Genomic DNA, 13,481 nt, shown 5'->3' with positions numbered 1-13,481 from the left:
AATGCTCCTTACAAATCATGCACAAACATCTTTATGTAGGTGTAAAAATAAACCTCCCAGTTAGATCTGATGACGTAGTCATAGAAAGTGGGTATTGGAGTTTCAAGGGCGATGGCCTCATATGTTAGTGATCAAATAGAGATAACATAGTATGAGATAGTATCGTTTCAGTTATATAGAGTGTGTTTGGTTGCTCGTTTCTGTGTAGTCTGGTCTATTTTCTTTCATTCAGATTAAAAGTTTAGTCTGGCTATGAACACACATATATATAGTTATTTGATTGTTTTTATTACATTGGTCTCACAAGATATACAATTGAAAAACTTCACTAAGTTTAACAAAGTCTATTAGAAAAACACCAACATCTGTAATATCAAATTAGTTCTATTAAATTCACAATAAAACATGTATTAATGATGCATGTATTAGTTGCTAAAACTATTTATTGTTGCTAGAACTCCCCAGTAATATTGGTATTTTTCTCTATACTTTATCAACTTAGAGAAATTTGAGCTCACTTGAAAATATATATAGTTTAATATATCATAAGATTTACAACAAATGTTACTATTATTTATGGATAAATATTATAGAAATTTATATGATTATTTGTATCACACAATATTATCTAATGATATTATTACCTTCTAGTATTATGAACTAGGTTTAAAAGATGTCAGAAATTTTACGTTATTATTTAAAAGTAGTCAAAACTTATATTGTTATTTTTGTATCTTATAGAATATATTTATACTGTAATTTTCAATTTTTCCAGTATGACAACTACATCTAAAATGAGTGGTTTTGATTCTGAGAGAAATGTAGTAGTTTAAACTTAACATATAAGTAAAAAAAGATTAATCCGTAAGAAAAATTAGTGTAGAAGCAATTTTTTCCATGTCATTTAGAAAATTGCTAAAATTCTATTGCCAACATTGGGCTGCAACAATAGCACTCCTAACATATGACTTGCCAAAATACCATTATAATCACGATGAACTCTCTTCTTCTTTACGCGAAAGGGCCTGTAGCCTAGTGGTTACAAAGGTCTTAGTAGCACTTGAGGTCCTGGGTTCGACTACTAGTTGTGCTTTCAGTGGTAAGCGACGTACCCATCGACAGATGCTTCGGAGGTGCTCATAGGGGTAGGATTGCCTCGTTGTAGAACTGTAAAATCGTTTTATTAGTTAAAATAAGAATATTATATGTATTATAATATGTATAGGACTTCTGATAATTTTTTTCCTGAGTTCACCGTTGGTCTCACCGATACCCGCCGTAGCCTGCCAATGAGCTCCTCCCTCCTTGCTCTCACTTAGTGCGGTCTTAGCATGGGCTCCTCCTCACAAACACCGACCACATTAGTTTCATTAAATACACGATAAAATATGTCTTTATGATGCATTTAGTAGTTATAATAAATATTTCTTATCTACCTATATCTCAATAATATTGACGTATTTTCTATATGAATTTAAGGTCACCCATAACTCTAAATATCAAAATTTTCCGTTGTAACTCGTAATATCAAAATTTGAAGGGTTTTCTATTAAACGTCGTAGCCAGACTCTATTACTCCTCTCCTCTTCTCCGCCCTCTCCCGTACGCGACAGCGAGGCCGGCGAGCTTCCCCCCTCCGCCCGCGCTCCTCCCGCCCTTGCGGCGGCGGCCCAGGGCAGGCTTCTCCTCCCACCGCCTGCGCCGTCGTCCTCGGTGAGCATCCATCCATCCACGTCCTCCTTTCCCATCTCTTCATCCACGCGCTCTACTTTTTTTCTCTTCTGGAATCTGTGTCATGAACCCTAGATAGGTTCTCTTCTGGATTCTGCATCATGAGCCCTAGATAGGTTCTCTTCTGGATCTGGCCTAATTTGCCTTAGTAATAACCTTAATAACAGGTTCCTTTTGTTCTCAGAAATGTTGGGGGTTCAACTGAACCCGCATGTCCCACAATAGATCCGCCCCTGGGTTCAAGTAGCATATGTTGAATATTGCTCTAATTAGTTAGCTTGGTATGAAACACTTGCGGTCTTACCCATTGTTACATAATTTATTGAATCTTCTATAATAATACGACTTTATTGAATTATTGTTCATGTGTCTGTATAATCTGTCATCTATAGTAGGCGATTTCTACAGAGGGCCATATTATAGACTTTATTGAATTACATGGAGAAATAATTCCATAGTTCTACAAAATTTAATCATGTTGTTTGTACTTAGAATAACTGTTGCTGCGTGATTTATTAAATTGGACAAATGCAAGGCCAAAACTCAATTTAGGGTCATTGCATATATGGTATTCATGGAGACCCGTGTGCATGAAGCTATAGTAAAAAAACCAGAGCAAGCCATGTTCTGAATAACAAAGGGTGCCGCACCTAGTTTACCTCTGCTATCGCGGTTGTTTTTTTCCTTTCCTTTTTTTGGGGGTTGGCAGTGCTTATGGTTACTACTGATATATTGTGGCTAACAAATTTTAATGTTTCCATAAAAGAATTGTAGGTACTTCTATCTAGACCGTCTTTATATATGTTTTATTTTTGAACTAGTTGTTCATTCATATGCACCAAATGGACTGGGCATATTATTTGTTTTGTATGAGATGTACATGTCCTACATCACATACCTCTTTGTAACAACGTGATATTCTTATGGTTACCAACTGCAGGTAGATAGGGCATTTGTAATTTGGAATTCAAACCAGACAATCACAAAAGCATATGGGAAATTCGAAAGCTCCTCAACCATCAAAGAAATCGCAGATTATGTTGTCTGATACTGACGGACAATTGGACAATGATGACTTTTCATCAGAAAGTGCATCTAATCAAATGGTTCTGTTCAACCATGAAACCGTATCTAAAGGGCAAGATGAAGACCATTTGCCATCTTTGCAGAAATCAGCCCATTCTAATAATCCAAACCGAGGATTGCCATCTATTGGGGCATTCACTGTTCAATGTGCTAAGTGTTTCAAATGGAGACTTATTCCAACAAAAGAGAAGTACGAAGAAATTCGTGAGTGTATTATACAGGAACCTTTTGAGTGTGAACGGGCCCGTGAGTGGAGGCCTGAGGTAACATGTGATGATCCAGAAGATATATCTCAGGATGGAAGTAGGCTTTGGGCTATTGACAAACCCAACATTGCACTACCTCCTCCTGGATGGGAACGACAGATTAGAATAAGAGGTGAAGGAGGCACCAAATTTGCTGATGTGTGAGTAATGCTTTTCCGCCACTGCTATCTTCTTTGATCCATTTTTCTGCAAGGACATTGATGTCATTGTTTGCTTCATGACATTTCTGTATGTCAAAACTAGTCTTACAATGCTCTAAATTAGCAGAAACTATCCAAGTAGCCCATGTGTTCACATGGCTAACTTTGCTATTGTCTTATAATGGTCTCAATCATTGTTTGCTTCATGACATTTCTGTATGTCAAAACTAGTCTTACAATGCTCTAAATTAGCAGAAACTATCCAAATAGCCCATGTGTTCAGATGGCTAACTTTGCTATTGTCTTACAATGGTCTCAATCATTGGTTTCCTGTTGGACTGTTAGCTAATTCTCTATGCCGTAGTTATATACAAAATTTGACTAGTTCAACTTAGGAAGCCCGTGGGTACCTGTTTACTGTAGATCTACTATAGTTCAGTCAAATGAACTAATACACAAATATGAATTTTAAAAAGTTCATCTTCATTTTGTTGAACAAAAGTGGGTCCATTGGTACCCGGCTGAGTGACCCGCGCCTATCCCTAAGCTATAGTGTTGCCCTTTCTATAACTTTCTGACCATGGAAATGGTATGCCGTGTGCTTGTAGCTGCGATCACTTTATATGATGGTATTTGAATCTATCACTTGGTGTAAAATGCGTTCAATCGCAAACAAAAAGCAAATTATCACCGAATAGATGTTTAGTTAGTCCCTTGCACTGCATTAACTCCTATTTGCTAATGATGAAATGAACGTTGTATGGCTGAACCCACTTCATTTGTTTTTATTACATCAATCTAGACCGCTAAAAGACAATTTTCACATGGCGATGAGAACCCAGTTCTTCATTTATCATAGTCCAGTTCTGATCTCTGGTTCTTGAGACTGAGAAACCTCGTTCTTCCTCTTTATAGCTGCAGATTACTGATGTTTGGAATCAGTGCATTAGGCCACAGAAGGTTCTAAAAGGTGGTACGCAGTGATCATACGGTCATCCACCTTTTAGTGATTATATGGCATAACTAGCCTTTTGTGTGGCTTAGGCAGACAAGGTTGGGCAACCATTCCTTTTATGCGGCCTTGTAGAAGTAGTGTTAAAACTTAGAACACTTGGCTGCATTTGCGATCTTGATTTTGGCCCCGTCTACACCCATTCCTTCATGTGGCCTTGTATTTCTTGTTTTGCAAGTCATAACTCTTGGCCATAATGCCATACACATTATATTGATTGTGGCCCTACCTAGAGGCTTTCTCGGGTCCTTTTGTCTAATTGGACCACATTGCATTGGCACCGCTTGGACTCTAGATCATGTTGCTGTCTGTTGCTAGATTATTATCTTGTCAAACACATAACTAATTGTAGATCAGTCAGCCGTACAGTTATGCGGTCTTCTAAAAAAGGACACAACTTACTTTTGTCAATCAGGGAGTACTCTCTACATGTCGCCAGTGTATTAACCGGTGCTCCGTTTTTCCACTTCCTTGCTGGCAGCAGAAATGACTGCTGATTAGACACATATTATACAATTTGAAATCAAGGTAATGAAGGTAATCATGTTGAAGAGGATAGGATAAGGACTTGCTGAGTTCATATCCTTGTTAGCAGTATGAAGTATACAGTATAAACTGCAATGTTTTCAACGGGGTTTTGATTAACTAATGAACATCTTGTTCCTGTTGGGTTCTCTGCCAACTACTCTGCATTAAATTTCCCTTTTTATTTTCTCGGGGCTTTTAACTTTTTACCACTCTTTACCGGAAGAATTTAATCCCTCTCACATGCAAGAGTGGCAAAAGGTTAAATTTCCCTTTTTATTTTCTCTTGATTTATGTGGGAATTTCTAGACTTCTAGTACTAATATGGTGGTTCATTTTAACATTTTGTTAATTATATTTGATATTGATACTATCTTTATATGATTTGATACAAGCTTATATATATCTTGATAAGTATATGTTTTCTGAAGTTATTGTATTCATATGGCTCTCTTTGAATTTCTTTCAGGTATTATACTTCTCCTTCCGGGAGGAAACTGAGGTCACTTGTTGAAATTGATAGGTACGTCAATTTGTTAAACTTCCCCTTTAATTCTTTATAAATTTCCTTAAATTGCTACATTTTAGTTCATCCCTTTACTGCACATGTCATGCCGCTTTCCTCTTCAGTTCTTATGGCTGGGCAAGTGCATGTCACAAATAGATAGCCATGCTTTAACTGCTCAATGCTATGCTTTGCAGGTACCTCTTAGAGAATCCGGATTATGTTGCACAGGGTGTAACATTAACTCAATTCTCATTCCAGATTCCTAGGCCTCTGCGACAGGACTATGTCAAAAAGCGCCCTAAGATAATGAATCCTAGTGACGAAGCAAGTGTAGTAACAACCAAGTCCATTAAACCGGAAGAAGGTGTGTAATGGTGTATACGTAAACTCATCATAACTAGTTGACCCTTAATCTATATTACTACCTCCAGTTATCTTTATTTGATGCTTTTAGTTCTCCTGGTGTCCAATAATGATGACTAGAGGGAGTAATTCTTAATGGCATTGTCATTTCCATGCTGAACAATTAATAAGTACCAGACTACCAGTCACCAACCCATGCACTGAACGGGATTCTTGTTACTGATGTTATAAGTATGCTAAATGTTTTGGTTATTTTCAAAATACGATACCTTGGATTGAAAAGGGGCACATGCCAGCTAAAACATAATTGTCAGTTTTTTTAATTTCGGTATTAAATTAGTAACACACTAAACTGAGCATGGTTCAAGAAAGTACTAGGCTAGTCCGGAGGCTGGGTGGCACCTAGGTTAGACCAAATAGTCGAATCCAAGATATAGAAAGCACATATAAAAATAGACTATATAACACTAAAATAGCAACAAAATACCACCCAAGGTAGTTCAGCCACCTAATGCACCATATAATGCCTAATCACGATGGCTACCTGACAAGTTTTGGAACACAGAAATTGAGAGCCCAAGATTGATACAACTTCATATTTATTAATTCAGATTTTAAAAAAAACTAAAACAAAAGATTCCATAATGTTTCCAATTGCATGTGTTATTTAACACGAACTCAATATAATCTATGGCTAGATCATTCTAGAATGATGTGGGAGTTCCCTCAAAGTGCCCAGTTAGTATAGGTATAAGCAGATAGATGGTTCATTGGTTCAAAGCATACTAGCTGACCGGTGCAAGATAATTTGTTGGTCAAGACTTTGTCATTATATAGATATCTGTTTGTTTGGCATTAGACGGACAGTCATCGATATGGGAGTCATAAATTAAGTTCAGTTGTCCAAATATTTCAAAGGTAAATATAAGAACTCAAATTAGTTTCCTTAAACTCTATTTTCACACTGTCATGTCCTGGCTAGTATCGCATATTCAAAAGCAAGCCTGTGTATATGTTACCAACCATACTACTTATTTTCATCCAACTATTTTTATTTCTTGCAAAATCGGTGCACTACAAATTCTGTAACAGACATTTCAGACATGTCTCAGATGCATCATATCAGCAATTTTGGTTCTTTCCAAAACTATCTTGCTAGAAATTTTTACTTTTATTTTAGTGAATTGATTATAGAAACTTATTCAGCAATCTCTTCACTCTTTTAGTGAGATACCCATGCTACTCAAGTGGCCCTTAATTGTTACTATTATGTATATCTGCTGAAGGTTACCTCTATATTATATCAAACAAACTGCATTTACCATTATCTGATCCCATGCGGTGGTTTGGCTACAGTGAGCCCCATAGCCTGGGCAGCTCCATCGATACATCAGGAGGGTGAGGCTGGGGAAAGAACTCAGGCTGATGAGCCACCTGAAGCAGAAGAAGTGGAGCTAACACGGAAGAGGAAAGCGGAAAGCCCTCTGGCCGAAGAGGCACATTCTAACCATGTCTGTGATGAAGTGAAAACCAAGTTAGAGGATACTCAAAATGGAGGTTCTTCGGCCTGAAGGCTGCAACACAGTGATACCCTTCAGCTCCCCATCCACGGTTTTATTGATTCTCCTTTGCATTTCATTTTGCGCGGGGCAGTTTTTTTTTGGGTAATGCAAGGCCTTGCTGGCCTTATATGTATCATGCCACATTAGTGCCATGTTGGAGGCTGACCCAAAATATAAGTTTTGGGACACGTTACAGATGTTGTATCCAAAAGCCCTGTTGAACTCTTGTCAGAAGTATGTCTTCTAGTTTGAGCTTTAGGTAGGAAACCTGCCGTGTAAGATTAGCTCCTCTCCTTGTTACTCTCTTTGTAAGATAAGGAAATGTTGCATGGACATAATTTTCTTGTATGTGGGTTTGACCCCCTTCTATTATCTAAGACATGCCATTACTGATGTCTCATGGTGAAATTGTTCGTTGACCTCGTTTGGCAATCAAGCATGGCCAATTGGAGCGGTGTGATCCATGTCCATAAAGTTAGTTATATAATTATGTGGCATTCTTTTTGCTGAGCTGCTCTTGCAAGTTCAAAGTTGGCACTGTGAGCCAATGACTTCTTAAACATGCTCAACGATTTGGCTTTGCAGCAATACATCACCATGTCCATTTTCACTGGTTGCTTTGTTGTCTTGTTGGCATATGTACTCCCTGTATTCTCTTAATTTTTATCCAGCCCAAGTGATGACATAGAGCATGCACTGATGCATGAAAACTATGGCATGCATTCTTTTCCCGGGTTTCCTTACCGTCGCCTACCGGTTTTCCCCTTTACCATCAGTAAAGAAAACCCTGGCTCTAGCGGCAGAGTGCTGAAGGAAAATCAGGCAAGAACAATTGCATTGAAAGAAAGGAACACATTCCAATAGCAGATATACAACAATCTCAGCAAAATCATGGAATGTATCAATTTGAATCCTCCTCTTTAAACATGTATATGTGACAAAATCAAATGGAATGAAAATGTACTCTATGGTACACAAGGGCTACAAATTTCCCATATCCCATAGGCATTACACACACACACACACACACAATTGACTCTTTCCTCAGGATCTGCTATTGAGAAGGACTCCAAAGCAAACCAGCTCCTGCCAGGCTCACACTGATGAAGAAATGGATAATCTGTATAGCTCATGAGGCAATGGCAATGGCAGTGGCAAGAAGATGTACACAACTACAGATGGGAGGTTTCGCATCGGCAATGGCAATGGCCATGGTGATCGCAGTAGCAACTAGCAAGAATATGTATACAACAGAAGGGGTGGTTTCTTTACTGTGGTATTGGGAATGGCAATGGCGATGGTGATTGCAGTGGCAAGAAGATTATACAGCTACAGATGGGCCATGGCATTGGGCTGATCTGTTCTAGCTTTGTTGCTGCTGGTCGTCCGGCTTCTTGTAGGACGGGTTGAAGGCGGCCTGCTCGGCGCAGTCGCGGTTGTCGCCGGAGTGCTCACGGCCGACACCCATGAGGTCGAGGTAGTACTGGTAGTGGGAGATGATGACGTTCATGTCGTCGATGTAGCCCTTGCCGCAGATCTGGTCGCCGTAGAGCACGTTCATGGTGGCGCCGAACCCCGGCAGCCTCTTGGCGAGCGTGTCGTTCTTGGTGGGTTTCCAGTTGCCGACGAACACGTCGTGCGCCGACGGCTGCTTCTTCTTCATCGGCGTCATCCACCGCCACATCGCCGCCATGAACGCCATCGTCGCGTTCTGCTCCAGGTACTCCGGGTGGTGCAGCAGGTCCTCGTGGATCCCGTCGCCGGCCGCGCCGTAGTTGTAGTTCCTGATCAACCGACGGAATCCGGATCCAAATCAGCAAGCCGATGACGCTGAAAGCGAGGCAGCGATGGATGGATGGATCATGGATGACGCATTACCAGAAGACGGGAATGGCGCCGCGGCCGTAGTACTCGGCGCCCTCGACGCAGGGGTACTGGAGGTTCGTCTTGTCGCAGTAGTCCTCCTTGGGGCTCATCTCGTGGTTGTAGCAGAGCCCCCACGCCGTCGGCCCGCCGGTCGCCACTCCATACCCACCTGCACCGCAATCAACACCTCATCAATGGCGGCGAGCGAGGCGGAAAACCCAAATTTCTCAAATCGAGAGGGGGGAAACGGGGAGGTTACAGGAGGTCTTGGAGCCGACGTGGCCGAGGAAGGCGCAGAGCTCCATCATCTGCATCTGCTTCCCGCCCGTGGTGCAGAAGCCGAGCGGCTCGAAGAGCGCGGCGGCGGTGATGAAAGCCTGGTAGTCCCAGAAGCCGACGGCGTGGGCGACGGGGCTGTTGCGCTTGGCGAAGAGGTTCTCGAACTGGTACACCTTGAAGAAGTCGGTGATGGTGTCGTTGCAGCAGTACTTGCTCCCGGAGCACTCCCACCCCTTGTCGCAGACCTTCTCGCGCGACTCCTGCATCTTCACCTTCCACGTCCCCGCCGTCAGGATCAGCGCCACCGTGCCGCCGATCAGTATCGCCGCCGCCGCCACCAGCAGCGTCGTCAGTATTATCCGGTTCCTCGTCTTCCTCTTCATCCTCCCCCTCCCTAACCCGCTCTACCCCGGATCTCGATCTCGAGCTCGAACACCTTGCTCCGCCCCCCCTCGCCGATCTGGATCTGGCGGTGGTTGGGGGTGGAAATCGCGCGGCGCGGGGGGAGGAGGAGTGTGAGGTAAGCGAGGAGGAGTGGGAGAAAGCGAAGTGGCAACTGCAGATGCCGACGCGGCGACGCTGGTGGTGGTGGTGTCGGTGGCGGGAGGCCGTCAAGCGGAGGAAGAAGAGAAGGGAAGAGGCCGCAGCAAGCGAGCCGGTAAGACGTTGCCGTTGAGGCTCGAATCAGGTTTTCGGGAGATTTTTAGTTTTCTATTCTAACATAGTTCATCTTAATGGGTTTGGTCGTGCCTTGAAATCTGTTATTTGAGATAAATTCCGAATTTTTTGATAAATTCAAGTTTTAAACAGTATATTTGATTAAAATTCAGTTGAAATGTGTTGAAAAGCAACTGAATTTACTGATAGCGTGATGCCGCTGCTTCAGGATCCAATAATTCACAGGCACACTCGTGCGTTTCACTTATGCTTGTATTTATAAGTTAAAATTTAAATTTTTAAGCTTAAATTTAAAGTTTAATTTGTGATTTTTTTATTGAAAAATCATAGAAAATTTAGAGGACTTTATTCCTATATGAATTTTTTTCACAAGGTCCTTTTTAATCAAATGAATAAACCCTATAAAATCATATAGAATTTCTATGGAATGCCTCTTCTCATATAAGTTTGAAGGAAATTTAACGAGAGGTATAACCTCGTGAAACAATTATTTTGAGTCTTTTATCTCTCCTCAAATTCATGTATTTATTCTGTGGTCTAATCAAACATCACTCCTATGTTTTTGTTGTATTTTGTAATCGTCTGTTTTACATGTACATTCCTATTAGAATCATATATTTTTCATATTGCTTCGTTTTTTCATTCATGTATGATTCAAAGGGGACCTAACTGTTTTTTTGGATAAAATTTGCGCGTTCTTTTGTGCGAATTTTGTCGGTACAAACGGAGCTGATATCTCTTTTCGTTAATTCCATCTGTTGCTCGGTTGGTTGGTTTCTGATTGAGAGCCTTATCAATTCTCACCTCACTGCTTCACATGGGCCTCTGAATAATCTAATTAGAAATCAAGTTGCTGATGGCGAGTAATCAAATCAGGAATGCTCCCAACAACCAAGCTGACGATGCATGGTTCCATCCGGTGCTGGCTCTATGCTGGTGTGTGAGGACTGGGGAAGAAGCAATGGTTAGAAGAGTGGTTCTACTCTTCCAGGCTGGAGTTAAGTGAAATCAGCATATCATGGAGTATCTGTATCTTGTATCTTGCTTGGTCACTGTCACTGCGTGTTCTCTTCGGATGCGTTTGGTTCTAGGGATGAAATAGGTTGGGACAGAGCCAATCCATCTCTGACCCTGTTGGTTAATGTATGGGTTGGACCCAGAAGAGGAATATTCCTCCTAGATCCAGGTCCAACCCATCCCACCAAAACGGTAGGACGGATCCGTCTCAGGACGACCACGACGACGCACAGAGAGGTTTTCATTTTATTTATTAAATTTATTTAAAATATATTACTGGTATAAATATACATTCAATTACTTTAGGTTATTCATATATTAATCCTAGCATTTAATATTTTATTTTGAATATGAGAGGTAATGTTTATCCCATTTCATCCCTTCAACCAAACAAAAAACAGGGCCAACTCATCCCATCTCATCCCTTCCACAAACAAAAAACAGGATTCAACCCATCCATCCAACCAAAAGAAAAATATAACCAACTCATCCTATAATCCAGAGATGGAGCCAACCCAATCCACCTCGTCCACGAAACAAACTTATCTTTGTCTCCCAGCTCAGCATTTATCAGCAATAGCACTACAGATTAAATAGATGAGATTACCGAAGCCTCATTTACTATGTGTTCTCTTATTTCTTGCTCTTATTTATTTTCCTCTAGTTTAATAATTCTCAACATCTTTACACAACAGCATAATCTTCTAAGTCTATTTTTGACCATAATTTTTTATTAAAAATATATACAATAAGTAAATATTTATTTTTATTAAAGTAAATTTATAGTATTTTTAAATTATATATTTTAAAAACTAATAGCAGTTAAAGTTTTAAAAGTTTGGTCATACTATTATTTAAAACAGCTAGAATTATGAAACAGTAGGGGGTAGCGTAATATTTAGTTTTAGAGATGTGAGTGTATAAGAAATATAGTACCTGGCTTCTAGGTTTTTCTACTCCGTCCTATTTTTTTAGTTTTTAGATACGATTAGTCGTCTTATTTAATATTTTTATAATTAATATTTTTATTTTTATTAGATGATAAAACAAGAATAATACTTTATGCGTGATAAATTTTTTAAGCAAGATAGATGAGCAAACACATGACAATATTGTCTTTTTGGACGGAGAGAGTATTTGTTAACCAGTCTAGGGACAGGTTCGGTTGGAAAGATTTTGGGATAAGTTATCTGGTGCAGAAAACAGAGTAATAGATTGGTACATGATTAATTAATTATTAATTATAAAATAATTATAAATAAATTAATATGATATTTTAAAGCAACTTTTATATAATATATTTTTATAAAAACACACCGTTTAGCAGTTTGGGAAGCGTGCGTGCAGAAAAGAGAATTTGGATAAGTTAACGAGACTGACGAACACAGCGGGCTTGTTTGACCCATTAACACAACCCTAACTTCCTCTTATTTTTTCGAGAAATTATTATTTTGCCTCCTTCGGCTATTGACTGAATTCCATCCCTCGACACAAGCTCCCTCGGTTTTCTATACCTAGTTAATTGACTTTGATCGTTTTAAAAGTGGCTTTGTCTAATGTGTGGTTTACATGCTTGTTGACTTCGGTCTATGGCGCTTACGTGCAACTTAGTCAGTGAAACAATAACGAAACTCAATGCAACTCAAGGCACCCACATGCCAGTGTTGTTTACGTCCTAAAAGAAAAAAAATATATAAGAGTCCACGTGCTAGTCATACAGTACCCAGGCTAAGGCTAGCACTGTTATCATTAAAGCTATTAAAGTCTCTACAAAGATCATTTAAAATTTTATACCAAATATCTAAACTATACTCTTATTCCACTCGTCGATTTGCCTTAACGATGAAGCGTCCACGCATCGATGCATCATCCATCTCGATTCGATTGCCTCCAGAATGTTCTGACTTGCTTAGCCCACACTAACCTAGTATTAGCAATGCTTTGAGCTGCGTTATTTGTTCCCTCTTCCCGATCCATATTCTATGTTTTTCATGCATTTACTTTTAGAACCACTAAATAATAAAAAATTTTACAATAAATTTCTCCAAAAAAATGTTTTAAAAATTATATCAGTCTATTATTAAAACTTTTAAAATTATTAATTACTTATCTCTATAATAACCTGTTATTACGTTTTTCACGTTCCAAACTCACGAAGCAACAAGGCTAAATGAGCATAACATATTTGTCTAGATTCTAGACTAGGGTAAGGCCACGTTCGCCCCGTCTATTAGTTAACTTATCTCCCTTGTTTTCCACGCATCCGCTTTCCAAACTACCAAACGGTGTATCTTTTAAAAAAAATTCTATAAAAAAGTTGTTTTAGAAAATAAATCATATTAATCTATTTTATATTTTTAATAGTTAATAATTAACTAATCATATACTAATCTGTTACTACGTTTTTCATGTCCGATAAGCTAACTTAACACCCCCTCTTGCCGAACA

General features: G+C 39.5%; 2 protein-coding genes across 2 annotated transcripts; one reads left to right on the top strand and one right to left on the bottom strand.

The window, feature by feature from the left end:
• The first annotated feature begins 1,584 nt into the window (after positions 1–1,584).
• Positions 1,585–7,588, top strand: LOC102715969 (methyl-CpG-binding domain-containing protein 2-like). Its single transcript, XM_006660725.3, has 5 exons — positions 1,585–1,713; positions 2,672–3,223; positions 5,230–5,283; positions 5,463–5,632; positions 6,988–7,588. The coding sequence occupies exons 2-5, from the start codon at positions 2,724–2,726 to the stop codon at positions 7,200–7,202; spliced, it is 939 nt and encodes a 312-aa protein (XP_006660788.1). The 5' UTR covers positions 1,585–1,713; positions 2,672–2,723; the 3' UTR covers positions 7,203–7,588.
• Positions 7,589–8,030: 442 nt separating this feature from the next.
• On the bottom strand, positions 8,031–9,963 carry LOC102715691 (chitinase-like protein 1). Its single transcript, XM_006660724.3, has 3 exons — positions 9,319–9,963; positions 9,072–9,228; positions 8,031–8,977 (listed from the first exon to the last, which is right to left on the bottom strand). The coding sequence occupies exons 1-3, from the start codon at positions 9,719–9,721 to the stop codon at positions 8,557–8,559; spliced, it is 981 nt and encodes a 326-aa protein (XP_006660787.1). The 5' UTR covers positions 9,722–9,963; the 3' UTR covers positions 8,031–8,556.
• Between the last annotated feature and the right edge of the window lie 3,518 nt (positions 9,964–13,481).

This window comes from Oryza brachyantha, chromosome 9 (assembly GCF_000231095.2).
Source record: "Oryza brachyantha chromosome 9, ObraRS2, whole genome shotgun sequence".
In the NCBI taxonomy this organism is placed as follows: Eukaryota; Viridiplantae; Streptophyta; class Magnoliopsida; order Poales; family Poaceae; genus Oryza; species Oryza brachyantha.
Note: the sequence above shows the minus strand (reverse complement) of the source record. Positions and strands in the feature narration are given on the sequence as shown.